General features: G+C 55.3%; 1 protein-coding gene across 8 annotated transcripts in view; it reads left to right on the plus strand.

The window, feature by feature from the left end:
* LOC144945197 (acyl-CoA dehydrogenase family member 11-like) overlaps positions 1-17,253 on the plus strand; it is a 94,357-nt gene extending 77,104 nt beyond the window's left edge. For all 8 annotated transcript variants that reach the window (XM_078873503.1, XM_078873499.1, XM_078873501.1 and 5 more), the window contains 7 exons: positions 377-476; positions 9,686-9,826; positions 10,825-10,917; positions 12,375-12,482; positions 13,316-13,487; positions 15,493-15,559; positions 16,163-17,253. In XM_078873503.1, the coding sequence (XP_078729629.1) occupies positions 377-476; positions 9,686-9,826; positions 10,825-10,917; positions 12,375-12,482; positions 13,316-13,487; positions 15,493-15,559; positions 16,163-16,283 (802 nt within the window). In that variant the 3' untranslated portion in view covers positions 16,284-17,253. The remainder of the gene's footprint in view (positions 1-376; positions 477-9,685; positions 9,827-10,824; positions 10,918-12,374; positions 12,483-13,315; positions 13,488-15,492; positions 15,560-16,162) is intronic.
* The last annotated feature ends 31 nt before the right edge of the window (positions 17,254-17,284 follow it).

Here is a 17,284-nt window from a genome sequence, read left to right on the forward strand (position 1 = left end):
TGTGAAAAAGAGCTTCATACCTCATCGCATTCCTCCAGGATAAATAAAGATTCTGATTCTGTGCTCACTGAGTGAACACAAAATCAGAATCAGAATCTTTACTTGAACGGTCTGTGTAGTGTGATGCGTGTGATGTGACATGGTGTGACGCAGTGTGGCATGTGTGGTGTGACGCATGTGATGTGACATGGTGTGGCGCGTGTGGTGTGACGCAGTGTGGCGCGTGTGGTGTGACACGGTGTGGCGCGTGTGATGTGACGCAGTGTGGCGTGTGTGGTGTGGCGTGTGTGGTGTGTGTGATGTGACGCAGTGTGGCGTGTGTGGTGTGACGCAGTGTGGCGCGTGTGGTGTGACGCGGTGCGCTGCACACTGTCAGGATCCTGAGCCTGGCGCGAGACTACGCGTCGCGCCGCACAGTCTTCGGGAAGCTCATCAAGGACCACGCGCTGCACATGCAGACGCTCGCACGCATGGAGGTGCGACGCGCGGAACGAGCAGCGCCCGCTCGTCATCATCACACGCCACACTCCTCCGCCACACTCCTTCGCCCCCAATTCCTTCGCCCCCACACTCCTTCACACTCCTCCGCCGCCACACTCCTCCGTGACACCCTCCTCAAGGTTCACACTCCCTGGACTCCAGGCTACTCCTCTCTCTGTACCGATTTCAGAGGCCACCGCTGGGTGATCACGCATTCTGCCGCTATGCACGGAGACTGGAGGAGCGCTGCTATCCCTGCCCACATCAGGAATTGAGCTCCGTTAAATCCAGCTTGATAACCTGTGGTTATTCATTGGCTCGTCCAGTAGTCTGATTGGATGTTACCTACACGAGTGTAATTATTATCATTACCTGTAGTGTTAGTGTCATTATGCCAGTGCGAGTGTAGTCGTCATTGTTGTTATTATCAGCATTTACTGTATTCCAATTGGATTTTATCTCTTTGAGTTTGTTTTATTTTTTACATATGGCGCTTTGAGATATTTTGATATGAAAGATGCCGTTTAAGATTATTATGTTATTATAATCGGCTACAATCAATCAACCGTTGGATGAGGGCCTCCCCAGGCTGTCTCCATTTTTCTCACAGTCATGCGATTATAATGATCCGCCTGGCTCCAACACAGGAGCCAATTTCATCACTCCGTCTCCGAGAGAGGACATCCTCTCGGGCGCATTCTCATCCCCCTCCCCCGGCTGTCACTCCATCATTATTCTCGACCATCGGCCATCGCCCTTCCGAGCGACGTCTCCTGCCCACGTCCATTCACCTCCGTTAGTGGTTTGAACTCCGTCATTAACCTGCGTTAAGCTTGTGAATCCGTGTGTTCCCCTGTCTCCCTATTAATCCGGCCGCACGTGAGGCCGACGGCTGCTTGAGCTGTGGTCTCATTAGCCGATTCATTTGCTTTGGCGGCAGAAAAGCGCCGGTATTGACGCTCACGTCTCACAGCGCAAGGGCCTGGGTTCGATTCCCGACTCGGGCACCTTTATGTTTTTATGTGTGTTTGTTTGTATGTTTGTACGTGTGTTTGTTTGTATGCATGTTTGTGTGTATGTTTGTATGTTCTCCCCCTGCTCTGCGTGGGTTTCCTACAGTTTTTCTGGCTTCCTCCCATAGCTAAAAACACACAACGTGACTAGTATTGGTCAAAACATCCCAGTACCTGCACATTGCTCGATTGGATTCACACACAGCAGCAACATCATCCCCCTAATGCAAACAGGACCCTCCTGAAATAAAATTTTGAGTCTTTCTTGGGTAAACAAGCGTAACAAAACAAATAAATCCCCTCCCATCTCAATGTGTTCATGTCCCTGCACGTGGTCCCCACTGGGTGGGATAGCGACTCCAACTCCCCCCCCCCCCCCCTTGGCAAGGTCCTGCCGTAGTTTGCAATTGGTCGCAACGTACCGGGCTCGCATTGTTGTGTTGCAATACAAAAATGAATATGCAAATTAATGATAAATAATAACTGTAATGTATCCTTGACGCTAGGCCTAAACATAGTGGTGTTTACGTTAACGCATGCACTCACCTCACCCATACACGTGTAGTACCGTCGAACACAGGTCGACACCCGGGGTTGAGGCACACTGATGTTTATTATAACTTCACACTCGGCACAGGGCAACGTATACTGGAGGGGGTAGCGGCCCCCTCACCCGGATAACTGGGGACACACCCTGGCTATCCCTAACCTACCCCCGAGTCCTCCACTAACGGGCTAGGGGAGGCTATCTGGCCCGACACTGGCGAGTCGGGCTACGGTGCCTGGAGTCCCAGAGTGCTGACTCTGGTTCACAGGACCACGCCACTGGCTCTGACCTGCGCGGCCCTTACAAGGGCGGCGTTCCAGGGGAGACCAGGGCTCTCACTAGGCAGGTCTTCAGTCTTCAGGAGTCACCACCACATTCTGCCCCGAGCCCTCCGGCTCATCCCCTTATATCTCGAACCCCTCCCCCCCGCTGGGGTACCATCTGCGGACGTCGGTGCGAGCACCCTCCCGTGTGCTCACTAAGCCCCGCCCACTGTGCTAGTTTCTCATAGGATCCCATACATATCACCCCTACACATCTCACCTCCGTAAGACCCCTACATCACCCCCCCCTGTACAGCTCGCAGCCGTCCCGGCTGCAACATTGACAATAAAAGTTAAACCCCTCTCCATCCCCCAGCGTGTGCCTCATTTTTTTTTTTAACAATAACGCAACGAGAAGAACAACAGGAAGGAAAAATAACCCGACGAACCCGACGAACCCGACGAACCCGACGAACCCCGCCTGAATAAATACGAAATCCGTAATACGAGCGTATATACACGTGTTTCTTAACCTGGAATCCCCCCCAGCACACCCAGAACACACACACACACACAGCACGCCCAACAATCGTACAATGCAACGTGCCGGGAACACAGCACGGACGCCCCACACCTTGAGCACAACATGCGAATGAACATCGAAAAAGAGAAACCAAAAGAAATACCCCCATCAAAAATATTTTTTTTTCTAATTTCTTCACAAGAGTTTTCGCATTTTTGCGCGCGTCCTCGCCGCAGGCCCGTCACACGGGACAGGCCCGACCGGCAGGTCGTCGGCCGGCAGGTGTTCATCACCGAGAGAGTCTGTTGCTGACGTCGCAAGACCCTCAGCATTTCCTGTGGGGGTCGTCGGGCGTGAGCCCGTCACTCCCGGTGCACCTGTGGGTGGTACAGCCGGCAGCACGTTAGGCGAGAGAACCCGAGACGACCTCCCTGAGTCGGACGCCCCCCCACATGTTTGGCCACGCGCGTGTGTAGTGGGACCTCGCACCGCAACGAAGGGTTTTAGCCTGGAGGGGTGTACAAACCACCGGCGCCTCCCCCATTGAATGCGCACGCACTGAGGTCTCAGGACCTCAACCACCTCGACGGGACCCCGCCATGGTCGCAGCAGTTTAGAGGAGGACGCGAGCGATACCTGGGGACAGTGCAACCATGCCCTGTCCCCCGGCTTCCACTGTAGCACATGCGCGCGAGCCATCCTGAGGCGCTCATTAGCCCTCTGCCGCCTGTCAGAATTTTGCATGGCAGCATCCCGCGCTTCCGTTAATCTTTCCAGGTTGAATTTAACATGTTCGGCCAATTGAGTTTTTCCCTGAGGCGCTGGGATCTGCAGCTGGGCCTGAACAGGTGGCTCCGGTTCGCGGCCATACATAAGGAAAAAGGGGGAAAATCCCGTCGCAGCATGGGGGGCCAACCGGTATGCTGACAGGACCCCTGGATTTTCAAATCCCAATCTGTCTGTGAGTCAGAAAAGTGCTGCGACAACATCGACGTGATGGTACGATGCAACCGCTCGACCATCCCGTCGGTTTGTGGGTGATATGGGGAGGTCCGAATCTTTTTAGTGCCAAGGATCTCACAGACCTGTTTGAGCAATTTGCTTGAAAAATTTCTACCCTGGTCGGTCAGCAGCCGCTCGGGAGCACCTTTGTCAAGGACATAGCCCTGGACAAAGGCCTCCACGATGGCTGCCGCCGACTGGTTGGCCAGGGGCCAGGCCATAGGCCAGCGCGTGAAATATTCAACACCGGTTAGCAAATACCTATTTCCCCTGGGGGTGGCGGGGAACGGTCCTAGAATGTCCAGCGCGACGAGTTCGTTTACCCGGGAAACCCTGATAGATTGCAGGGGCGGGTTCGACTCCTTCGCTGGTGGTTTGCGCTGCGCACACTTAGGGCACGATCCTAATAGATCCCCGACATCCCTCGTCATGCCCGGCCAAAAGAAGTCAAGTTGGAGCAAAGCCAGGGTCTTTTGGGTACCCAGGTGGAGGAGGCGCTCGTGAGCGGCCCACACCACCCTACCCCGTAACCCCGAAGGGACCACTAGCCGGTGTCTACGGGATTTCCCGTCCCAATGCATTAACAACCCACCGAGCATTTCCCATGCGTCGGCATCACCCCTCCCCCGCCCCCGGTCCCTGACGCGGCGGCGCAACGCAAGGAGGGAAGTATCTTCCATTTGCAACCGACCCCATTCCGTAGCAGGCAACCCCAACAGGGAATCAGAACCCTGTTGTGCGATGGAATTTGTCATTGGTGCTACGTCGTCAGTAGCCGCCAAGACTGGGACAGCCAATTCAGCAGGATGCCTGCACCGACCCGACCCCAGGAGGCATGCGCATTCGGGGGTGGTGGGCATGCGTGACAGGGCGTCCGCGTTGGTGTGGCGAACGCCCTTACGGTACGTGGTCTGAAAATCAAAATCCTGGAGAACCTCCAGCCATCGAGACAATTGACCCGATGGTTGTTGGACTCGCAGGGCGTACTGTAGCGCCGCATGGTCTGTACGGACGGTGAAACACTGTCCGTACAGATATGGCCGGTACTGCTGGATGAAGTAGACAATTGCCAGCAGTTCCCGACGCGTCACACAATATCGTTGCTCCGCTGGAGACAACACTCGGCTTCCGTACGCGACCACCCGTTCCACGCCATCAACCACCTGGGATAGCACGCCCCCAATACCTGTGTTGCTCGCGTCGGTATCGAGCACAAAGGGCTTCGAAAAATCGGGATAAACCAGGGGAGGGGCATTAACCAGAGCGTCCCGAAGTGAGCGGAACGCAGCCTCCTCCTCCTGTCCCCAATGGAAGCGGACCCCCTTTGACGTCAAAGCGTGCAGGGGCTTAGCAATGGTGGCAAAGTCCGCGACAAAGCGTCGGTAGTATGACGCAAAACCGACAAAGCTCCTGACCTCTCCCACCGAGGTGGGAGTCGGCCAGGAGCTGACACACTGCGTTTTGGCGGGATCGGTAGCAATACCCGAGCGCCCTACGATGTGCCCCAAATAACGTACCGATTCGCGCAACAAATGACACTTTTGTGGTTTAAATTTCAAATTAGCAGCCCGCATTTTGAGGAAAACGGCCCGTAACCTCTGGAGATGCTCATCAAATGTTCTGCTAAAGACGATAACGTCGTCCAAATAGATTAAACACGAATCCCACTGCAATCCAGCCAAAACCAATTCCATCAATCGCTGGAAAGTCGCCGGCGCCGAGTGTAATCCCATCGGCAACCGGTTAAATTGGAAGAGACCATGTGGCGTACGGAATGCGGTTTTAGGCTTAGATTCATCGTCCAGAGGAAGCTGCCAGAATCCCGAAAGCAAATCCAATGTGGAGAAGAATCGCGCCCCCGCCAAGGCGTCGAGCGATTCATCAATACGGGGAAGCGGGTATGCGTCAGCAAGGGAAATTTTGTTGAGGCGGCGAAAGTCGACGCAAAACCGCAACAATCCATCCTGTTTCTTTACCAGAACGATCGGTGCTCCCCACGGGCTGGTAGAGGGAGAAATGATATCGGCGGCTAACATGTCATCAACAGCCGATTTGACATGTTCCTTCTCGGCGGGACTCAGCCGGAAGGGATTTTGGCGTATGGGCGCGCTGTCACCAGTATCAATATGGTGACGCAGCAAATGGGTGCAGCCCAGATCGAATTTGTTTTGACTAAACACATCGGCAAATTCGCGCAATAGAGTCCTAAGTTTTTGACGCTCTACATCCGACAGGTCCGTCGATCCCGCACAAAGCGCCTCAAGCCACCCTTCATCGGTGTCCGAATGTGGAGTCGGCAGAGTGGCAGCGTGTACGTGATTTGCAATAGACTCCTCACAGGGCGCCGGCGTTGCGTGAGCAAGCACGGTCCCTTGGGGAATGACCACGGCCTGCGACCCCACATTGAGGACCGCGATGAAGGGGTCCCCGTCCCCCCTTACAATGGTCTGAGCGGGCACCAAATGCGGCCCGCTAACCCCAGCCCTAGATGGCCCCAGCAGGACACCCTGGTCCCCAACACCCTTAGCGAAGGGCCTACGAAGCTTAAGGGGCACCAACATTTGTGCCCCCGGCGGCACTCGAACCGTTTGAACTACCAACGCGGGTACCGCCGCGAACGCCGAGCGATCCGTAGTAGGGGAAGGCAAAAACGCCATCCGTCGTCCCGACGGGAGTTCAATGCAACCCTGATTAATCATAATCCGAATCGGCATTTTGCCCAAGAAATCCGTCCCCAGCAGGCACGGAACCGCCAGCGAGGAGGAAACAAAAATAGGGCCGGACAATTTAATATCTCCGATCGAAATTTGCGCGCGAATCTGACCCATGATACCCAGTGAGCCCCCGTTAGCAGCGTAGAATGGGACATCAACCGGTAGCAAGGGACGACTTTGGACAGGGAGAATGTTGTATATTAGTTCCGAAATGATGGTCGCCGACGCACCTGTATCGACGAGGATACGCACTTCGACCCCGTCGATATACCCTACTACGGCCGACGACCCCGACGGCGCAGCCAGAACGCGATGGGCCAACACGGACCACTGTGCGGGTTCGAATTGGGTCCCCATAGTGGTTCGTGTTGGCCCCGCGGTATGCAATGTTGGCCCCCCGTTCGTTGCGGTGTGTACATGTGTAACGGGTGTGTGCTTCGGCCAAACATGTGGGGTGCCGCGACTTGCCGGGTCATGTCGGTGGAGCTTGGGCGGAGGAGGAGGAGGAGGCCCGTCGTCCCGGCGAGGCGTCGTCCCCCGCTGTCGAGGGGAGCGGCACCCCAAGGCGACGTGGCCCCGGACGCCGCAATTATAGCAGCGCGGGAGCGTAGGCGGTGAAGACAGGCGGTCGGAGCGGACCGACCCATCCCGGTCCGCCCGTGCTCCCATCCGCTGCTGCTGTCGGAAGTCGGCGGCGTAGACCTCCTCCGTCGGTGGGGTGACGGCAGCCACCGTACGCCCGGCCACTGCTCTGCTGGCCTTCCTTCGCTGCGACAGGAGGTTAGCGTGGAGGAGCCGCGCCGCTTGGAGGGAATCCATCTCAGCGTCCTCCTGCGCAACGATAGCGACATCCAGGTCGTCCGCCAGCAGAAGGATCTTCTCGGAGACCATGGCATCCACGCCTTGGTCATCCATGCGAGGGAAGGCCGTCTTGGCCAGCGCCAGAAGGCTCGTACGGTAGGCGAGGGGCGACTCCTTCGCACCCCGCTGGCGATCGTAGAATCGCTGCCGACACTCCGCCGAAGGCCCGTAGACCCCAGCCAGCAATTGCAGCGCCGTCTGAAGAGTAGAGCGCTTGTCCCTCGATGCGGACGTAAGAGCGGCGAGGGCGTCGCCGTCAAGGAGCGCTGGTAGCGCGCAAAGGGCTTCGTCATCTGACCACCCCGCCATTTCTTGATGCGCGAGGAAGCGCCGCTGAAATCCCCCCCAGTCGCCCTCCTCAGCCACGAACTCCTTCAGCGGGGGCAGCCTTTGGTGTAGCGCAGCGGCCGCCGTGGAGGCCCGCACTTTGCTGTCCCTGCAACTCGGCTGAGCGTCAGCACGAACGGCAGATGTAATCGCCTGTCGCGCAGATAGTGACGCTCCGTCCGAAGGTGGTGACGTGGCAGCCCCGGTAGAGCCGACGTGGGACCCCAGGTTGAGGTTGGCCACGCCCTCGGCAGCTGCTGCGGCGATGGCGGGATTTTCAAAAGTGGCGTCGGTAGAAATGGCGGGAAGGCGCAACGGCCGTTGGCCGTCCTCGCCCCGCGGTGGTCCCGCAGCCCCCAGCCGAGTAATGGTTTCGAGTGTGGCGGCAGCGGCGTATAGCAGCTCTGCCAACCTCGCGTGCGCCAGCCGAAGTCCGTCGGGCAGCGACTCCCCTTCCTCCCGGTGCCCCGGTAAGGATGCATTCTGTACCGGCTGCTCGTTGCCCCCATCAGCCGTCTCTGGTGCCGCCATTTCCGCGGTGTCCTCCGCCTCTTGCACCCCGGACCGAGCCGTTCGGCGCGTGTCCATGTTCGTTGTTTACTTCTGACGCCAGATGTAGTACCGTCGAACACAGGTCGACACCCGGGGTTGAGGCACACTGATGTTTATTATAACTTCACACTCGGCACAGGGCAACGTATACTGGAGGGGGTAGCGGCCCCCTCACCCGGATAACTGGGGACACACCCTGGCTATCCCTAACCTACCCCCGAGTCCTCCACTAACGGGCTAGAGGAGGCTATCTGGCCCGACACTGGCGAGTCGGGCTACGGTGCCTGGAGTCCCAGAGTGCTGACTCTGGTTCACAGGACCACGCCACTGGCTCTGACCTGCGCGGCCCTTACAAGGGCGGCGTTCCAGGGGAGACCAGGGCTCTCACTAGGCAGGTCTTCAGTCTTCAGGAGTCACCACCACATTCTGCCCCGAGCCCTCCGGCTCATCCCCTTATATCTCGAACCCCTCCCCCCCGCTGGGGTACCATCTGCGGACGTCGGTGCGAGCACCCTCCCGTGTGCTCACTAAGCCCCGCCCACTGTGCTAGTTTCTCATAGGATCCCATACATATCACCCCTACACATCTCACCTCCGTAAGACCCCTACACACGTTGAGGTCGGAAACATGAAGCAATCGCCAAGGGACCAAAGCACCGACACAAACGGAGCAATGCAGCCATTTCTATTTATCTTCACGAGGCCCAATTTTCTATCACGGCCACTTTGCTATGCGTCTATTCTTAGTACATGTGCGGTCCCGTTCTTGCCAATCCACTGCTGTATGAAGGCCTTCCCGCAGCGTGCGGGGTTATAGAATTTTGTCCGTATCGGTCAGGCTTTCCTGGGTAACCAAAGGTAATAAAAATACACAGAACTTGTGGAAAAAGGATGGCAAATATGTACAGAGACTGATGATTTCATAAACTTAGGATTTTATACGTAAATATTGATTTTTCACACGTGTACCGAAAAGAAATGACAATTATTCATGATTTTTTCCACATTGCAATACATTTTATCGATGAAAGTATAAACAACAACAACAAAACGGTCACTGGGAAAGGGCGTCGGAGAGACGCACACACAAATGCTCTACCCACTGTGAGAGCGATTGAGCTGAATGGACGTGCGACCTTTCTCTCTCTGCATGTGTTGGAGGGCACAACGTGTTACAAGTTATTTTTGGTTTTCTGCAGTGGCCCCATGGCGCGACGCACGGGTTTTTTTGTCGCAAAGAACAGGACAGAATCCGTCCAAACCTATTATTATTATCCTGTATGTCCCGGTGCGTTACAGACAAGACGCACGAACAGGTGTATTATTCATTAAAATAAATCATGAACGCCAACCTTGTTATCGCTGATAACGACGCAGTTGTGGCTGCACGTGCGTGGGTGCAGGTCGAGGCGCGCGGTGCGTTCCTGCTCGTCATGGAGGTGGCTCGGCTGCTGGGGCTGGAGGAGGTCGGGGACGCGACCCCGCGCCAGCGTCTGCTGCTGCGCCTGCTCACGCCGCTCGCCAAGCTGTACACGGCCAAGCAGGTGCCGTGGTCCACTAGCGCTCATACACGGGCATCGGCTGGACAGCCCTGCACAATCCCACGTCCTCATAATAATGATTGTGAGAATAATAATTATGAGATTGAGTTGGTGCGTACAGAACCAACCTCCACACTGGGGTGCTTCTCATGCCATAAGCGGCTTGCGCCACATCACATAGTTTGTTGTTCTTCCACCGCACCTCCGGTTATCACGGTTGGCTACGTATGGTGCAAAAGAAGTTCAACGTACAGACATCTCGAGGCATTGGAAAGGGCACCCCCCACAGTGGCAGCTGTCCCTGTGCGGCGCACGGTGACTCGGCACCTCCGGTGTGTGGAATCCCAGCCCGAGTAATTTTTTTTATTTGGCAAATGTGAACCTTGACACCGACACACAATGGCCGACTCGTTTTTACTGACGTGACTGGGATCTTTAACGTCCACTCTGCACCAGACGGCACGTAGTTTTTCACGATTAATGCACTCGCAGTAATATCCATGAACGCGTTACCGCTGGGCCGCCCCACTTGATAACAGGCGTCTCCACTGAACATGGCTGCGGAGTGGCAGCGCCACCCACACACTCTAGCTGCAAGTTACAGGCCACCTCCAGCAGGGTCATATTTACACTGCGCACACAACAACGCCGTCAGGGGCAGAATAGCCCGTGTTGGGGCTGTTTAGCAAGCCCCCGCGAGGGCCAGCATGGCGCACAAGGGAGTGGGGTGACTGGCACCACACACACTCGGCCGCCTTTGTCTCCCCAGTGCTGATTCCTTTAAGGCTGAGTCGCCCCCGGGCAGGACCGTTTTGGATATCACTCGCCACTGATGTTGGCCGTGGCTGAGATTCCGACCTCGGGTCACCGGGTTCATTGCGCATTGCTTGTACGACTGCGCCACCACGTCGTCTGTGAATGTTCGACACGGATAGGCGCGTGTTTGACCTAACACGCGCGTGTGGATCGTGCGTGCGGATCATGTGATCGTTCTCCCGCAGGCTGTGGCGGTGGTGTCGGAGGGCCTCGAGGCGTTCGGAGGTCAGGGCTACATGGAGGACACGGGGCTGCCCTGCATGCTTCGCGATGCGCAGGTCCACCCGCCGACCCATGTGTCTCGCATCGTCGTTTTGTGTGCGCAGTCCGTGTTGGGGAGTTGCACACTGCAAGCCAGGAGCTACATCTTTCTTCGTATTCCTCCTGGAGATGTTGCCACTCGTGTAGGCTCTGCCTTCCTGCTCCACTTTCTCCGCTCGCTCTCGTCGTGGGCCATCATCTGCATGTCCGCTCCACAGTTGCTGGCTCACCACGGTGATCCAATTCCTTCTTAGGTCTGTGTCTCGGTCTCCACCCAGGTGCCTCCACGTTCATCCCTAGGGTCACGTGCACACGCAGACACTGTCTTCCTGTTGCCCGCCACAGTGGTCAATTTAAAATACAGAGGCCTGAGTACAGAGAAAATTCTCGTAATGTTAAATTCATTTTGCATTCGCTTTCAGTTGTAATTACATGAAAAGCGCATTACAAATATGAAATTACGGTGATGACGGTCATGTGCGTGTCTAGTGTAGTGCTCGGTGAAAGATCTGCACACGATCTCATCAGTAAGCTCCTCCGGTAAGCGAGGCTGCGCTGGCTAGGTGATGTAGCTCGCGTGCTCAGCCACCGCATGCCCAAATAGCTTCTGTTTGGCTGGATAGATAGGGCTAAACGGGCGCGGCACGGGCTAGAGAAGAGATGGACTGATGTGATACAGAAGGATGTGGAGTTGATTGGACTTGCCGGTGACTGGTACCAGCGGCGTCAAGATCGGCCTCCATCGACGAGGTTTATAAAGGATGCTGCTGGGGATCTGGAGGGCAGAAGAGCGACGCTCACAAGGAGAGGAGCGCCGAGTGGCTAAAATGTCGAGTTGGCACAGTGGGGAGCACATTTGGTGCATTTAGAGTATATGGCTGCTATACATTTCCACATGAAAAACCACTTTGTTGAGATATTAGTTGTTGCCAAATCGCTTCTGAAAGAGTTTTACAGCTCAGTGGGCCTTACCTAGTAAAATAAAAAGTTTAGCTTAGGTTTTAATTTATCTGCCAATCATCTCATTCGGTCAACCCATGGTACCTGGGTCTGTTCCTTGACCTCCTGCCAGTGGGCCTTTGACACTTCACGTGACCTCAAAGTGCACCTAGCATGGCACAAGCGCTGTAGTGACGTCACCACCGATTAGTGGTGAAGGGCGATTGTTGTTGGTTAGCGCGCTGTACTACAAACCCAGTAACCCGAGTTCGATTCCCATTCACGGCCACCAACACCAGCGATGATTATCTGAACCAGTCCTGGGCCTCCCCTAGGCCAACTCGACCTCAAATTACGACCTGGTGTGGGGTGTGTAAACATCACCACTCGGAACACAAAGGCGTCAGGGCGTGGAGCTGGCCTCCCACCCACTCTTGTGCCGTGCCGGCCTTCATAGGTGCTCACTAACAGCAATTTCCCCAAAAGTCTGTTAAAGCTATAGGGGGGGGATCTTTGTGTGCATGTGAGGCCGCAGGTGCTGAGCATCTGGGAGGGAACTACCAACATCCTGTCACTCGACGTGCTGCGCTCGATGGCCAAGAGCCGCGGGGAGGTCCTGCAGGCCTTCTGCTCGGACGTCCAGGTCGGCCCACGACGTCGGTTTTGACGGCGACACGGCCAACGATGAACCTCGCACTGAGCCAGACGTGGCCATGCACCGAGTTCCGAGTTTGAAGTCGAATCGGCAAATGAGCGAACTCGACCACTGTTTATGACACCCAGGGCTCAATCTCAGCCAGGCCGCTCTTGATCAGCAATCTGGAAAATATTTCTGCACCCGGCGCACCACATCCAATACGTATAATATTAATAACAATTTAATCTCGTAACATGCCGCTATCGCACAATATCTGCTCGCTCGCCTAAAGAGCGAGAGAACGACTCGGAGGCTGGAGGAGGAACCGCAGACGAGCAGGAAGGCAGCCACACAACGAGCCAGCGCCAATAATTGCCCAAGCACTGCGGTTCTCTAAATATGAAGGTGTTATCAACCAATTAATTGATGTTTGCATGTGGGAGGCTGGAACACCCCAGAGTGAAACGCACTATCCTATACAGACAGAACAGGTAGACTCCACATTTTTGCTGTACCGGATTTTGGAAATCCAGGGTCGGGTTCCTCCTCGATGCCCACGGAAAAGGAGTTTCGCAAAACATTTGCGTGTGATCCACCAACCCTCGGCGCTGCCTCCACAAGTGCTGGACCACAGGCAGCCACCGCCGCCCAGTTAATGCTTCTCGCTGTGGCTGTTGCCACCTATTCCACTCTACCAACGATCCCGAAACTCTTCAGTGATAAATGAAGCCCCGGTCACATCGCATGCGGTGTTACCGCTCGCCGTGGCTTTGGCTACGAGAGCACCGCAGCTGCCCCACACTCGCGTGGCTTCAGCGCATCGCCGTCATCTCCCGCAGACCCGCATGCGGGCGGCGGAGGGCTCGGTGGGGCTGGCGGGGGCGGCCGAGGAGGTGCTGCGGGCAGCGCGGGACATCGGTGGCTTCGCGGGGCGCGCCGCCATGCGGGGTTCCTCCTTCACGGAGACGGCCGCGCGGGATTTCGCCTACAGCCTCGCCCGGACCTACGCAGGTGTGCAAACGGGACGCGACTGCTCTACTGCTGCTGCTGTTCGTCACGCCGGCTCGCTCACCCACTCGCACCCATCGCCCACTCGCAAAATATCCCGTCGCGTAGAAATGAAGAGGCGTGTTGTCAGGCTACCAAACCTCCTGGTCTGGCCGGGACGGGACAGGACCCAGTTTCATAACGGCTGTCAAAGGGTCCTGCAACTTATTTGAAAAGTGAGATTTTGTCCCGGTGGAAAAAGAATGGCACTTAAATATATGTATGTTGAACTTATTTCGCACCTTACGTAGCCAACCTTGCTAATCGGCAGGAAGGACAACAATCTAAACACTTAAGCAACTCTAAAGAAAAGTTTTCAATCAAGATTTAAAAGTGCATAGCTCCAATGGCTTCCTAATATCGGAAGAGTGTTCCAGACGACCGCAGAAGCGCATCTGAAAGTGTGCGATGCAGTGACCGTCTTTGTTTGATGCTTAACCAAAAGCCGCTGCGAGGATGACTGGAGTTTGTGTGATGGTTTATGCTCCTTGACGAGATCAGCAAGGTATTGTAGTTCATTTGTGGCAAGCATTTACATGTGTAGAGGTGTTACGGGAGGGCGAACAAACACACCAGGGATGGTTATGCCCGCACGCGGAAGGATGCTTACATCCACGTCCGCACCGTTTAGCCTGGGGGGCTAAAACGGCGCTGTGATCCCCCACGGCCCCACCCCTCGGGGGGGGGGGGGGAGTTGCTATATAAGGCGGTGAGCCGGTGGGCTCGGGGTTCAGTGTTTAGCTTAAACCAGCAAAGAAGGAAGACCGGCTAGATAGGCCCTGGGACTCCCCTGGATCGCCGTCCTTCTAAGGACCGACCAGGGCAAGCCAGTGGCGTGGCCCCGAGAGCCCAGAACTAATGCTCTTGTAAGAGCCGGTCTGGGGACTCAGGGTGCCGTAATCCCAGCTTGGCCAGAGCTGGGTCAGCTAGCCTCCCCTAGCTCTGTAGTGGAGGACCTGGGAGTAGGCTAGCCGGGATAGAGATTGTGGGGTTCCCTGTTAGACGAGTGAAGGGGCCGATACCCCTTCGAGTGTTGTATATCTTGGCCTGTATATAGTGGAACGTTCAATAAATAAGTGTGCCTCCGACTACGTCGTCCAAGTCTCCTTGAACCTACTACACATGTGTAGTGACTGTATGTCACTGTGTGGTGCTGGGCTTACGAAGCCACGGCGGATAATGTGTTGTCATTATGTGCAGCCCGCTTACGGGGTGTAGTACCGGCCCTAGCGGGGCTTGGGTGAGCGCTGGTCAGCGCGGAGGCACCACGTACAGTGTGCAGTGCGGGCTCCCGGTGAGGGAGCGAGAAGTAGTGTCAGCCAGCCAGGGTTACGTTGGGGCATGGTACGCCGGTTGACCTGCTGACACGTGACCGGATGATATTGGAGGGGGGCCACCGGTGGACGGGGGCCGCTGGGCGGTCACGTGGTATAAAAGAGCTCTCGGGAGACGTCGGGAAAGAGCTCGAGAGATCTAGAAGGTGGGTGGGGCGAGGGGCGGAGCCAGCCCCAGCCCAGGCCGATATAACGGGGGCCCCGTGAGTGGCTCGGGGTTCTTCGTGTTGCTGGTGATGAAGATCCACGTCGGGTAAAAGAAGCCTCTAGCCACGCGGTCCAGGACCCAGCTTGTGGTCCGGGCCGGGATAGCGAACCATGTCTAGTTCTGCCGTAGCGTGGCTCGATGGGCATTCAACACCCAAGTTTAGGTTGTGTTATGTTATGTTGAGTTACTGAAATAAAGTGTTGGACTCACTACACATGGTAAAAACCACATCCTTCACAGTTGAAATGATAAATGGGCAGGTAGAATACTAATGAAGTACATTTAAATAATCATTAACACGTTTAGCCCTCTGTTAATCAACTGCTCATAGGTCAGAATTGTTTTACTTGCTCAGCTCGCACACTGACCGTGACCCTGACCCCGAGTCTCGGTCCGACGCCAACCGAAATCCACGTTCTCATTGCAGGGTGCCTGCTGATCGACCATGCGCTCTGGGATGGTGCCGAGCCAGCTGACGTCTATGCAGCAAACAGGTCAACGGCCGCTTCTCAAACGTCGGGCATCAGTTACATCGTCACCATGGTCCTCTCATCAGAAGCAGGATTATGGTCACGGTTATGAAGATCATTGCTAACAGCAGCATCGTCGTTCACAGCGTGGTCTTCCTGTCATGAGCTGCAGCAGCAGCGGCAGCAGCGTTGTCATCGGCAGCACTGACTGTATTGGTAGCTGGGTCCGAATATGACGCATCGATGAAAATCTCTTTTTGATGCCAACACTACATTTATGAAATCGCTTACCCAACAATAGTTTTTAATTTATGCAAATATTCAAAACATGTTCATGTTTGGATTGCTGAACAAAAAAAAACAATTAACACAACAGAGAGTACCCAAGAGTTGGGGGAGGGCATTGTTCTAGCCCAAGTTGGCGGGAGCATTGTAATCGTACTGTGCTAAATAAGTTCAATATACATCTGCATTCGTAATGGCACCCCCCTGCAACATACGCAGCAGCTGTACACACACCGCCCCCTCTTGTTAATCCACTGCGAGTCGGTGCGGGTTGGCGGAGGCGGGGTGCATTGGCACAGATGTGCGGCACGGTTACCATGGGGAATCCTCGGCTCTTGGCAGGTGGTGCGAGCAGGACCTGACGCCGGTGCTCACTGCCGAGGGACGCGGTTGCTACGACGACGTCGCCAGGGATACTCAGCTGGTGATGGGCGAGGCGGCGGACGTGAAGAGCAAACTGTGAGGCGTGGGGTGCCGCTGCTGCTTCCGTCTCGATCCTTTCTCGCTCTACAGCACCATTGTCTATCCACTACTGGAGGAAGGCCTCCCCGCACCGTGTCGGTCTTGAGGGTAGTTTGATCATACTTTCAACATGCTGGTCAGTGCATGTTGGTTAAGGTGAGGAAGGGTGGGTGGTAGGACTGGTTGAGATAACCACTGATGCTAGTTGTGGCCGGGAATCAAATCCATGCCACAGTGCGTTAATCACTGCACCACCATTCCCCCACCATGCACCTCATGAGGGTGATGAGGGAGCTGCCAAGGTGGTGTAATGGTCAGCACACCAATCCAGAGGTCACCAGTTCGATTCCATCTCTCGGCACGGCAGTTGAACCAATGGCGCAAATTTCTTAAATCCCTCCCCACCCCCCACTGCCTCTCTCCACCCAGGAGTAAAAATTGGATTCACAAGTCGATCGGCAGGTCACTTGTGGTGGGATAAAGTGTGGGTACTCCCACTGCTCCAATATGCTTGATCAGCATGGTAGAGTAGGCCAAACACCCCCTCGAGCTCCCTCTAGTGAAGGCCCTTCTGCCAGCAGTAGCGTGGGCAAGCGGTTGCAGGGCTCCACCTTTGCCTTTATTGCTGTATTCTCTTCACAACCACGTTGAGAGTTTTGTGACAAATAAGTGTGGGATAGCGCCATAAAATCACACAGTCAAATAAGTGCCAAGGAGACCCATCTGAATGGAGTGCGATTCAGTACTCATCATAATGTACAGGTGGAAACACGGTACTCAACATCCAGCGGTAAAGATTGTGGAGGAGATGCACCCTCCTGGAATTAATTTTAAAAAATCTCATCCACACCCCCATTCCATTAATTGGCCCAGTGCAGAAATGTACAGCTGTCGACACATTAGGCCATGGATAGAAAAAGCTAAACCACTGTTTCTCACAAGTGTGGGTTTGAGTTAGAATAGTGTGGAACAACATTTTTTCCAGTGAATCTGTAGTTATAT

This window comes from Lampetra fluviatilis, chromosome 37 (assembly GCF_964198595.1).
Source record: "Lampetra fluviatilis chromosome 37, kcLamFluv1.1, whole genome shotgun sequence".
Classification (NCBI taxonomy): Eukaryota; Metazoa; Chordata; class Hyperoartia; order Petromyzontiformes; family Petromyzontidae; genus Lampetra; species Lampetra fluviatilis.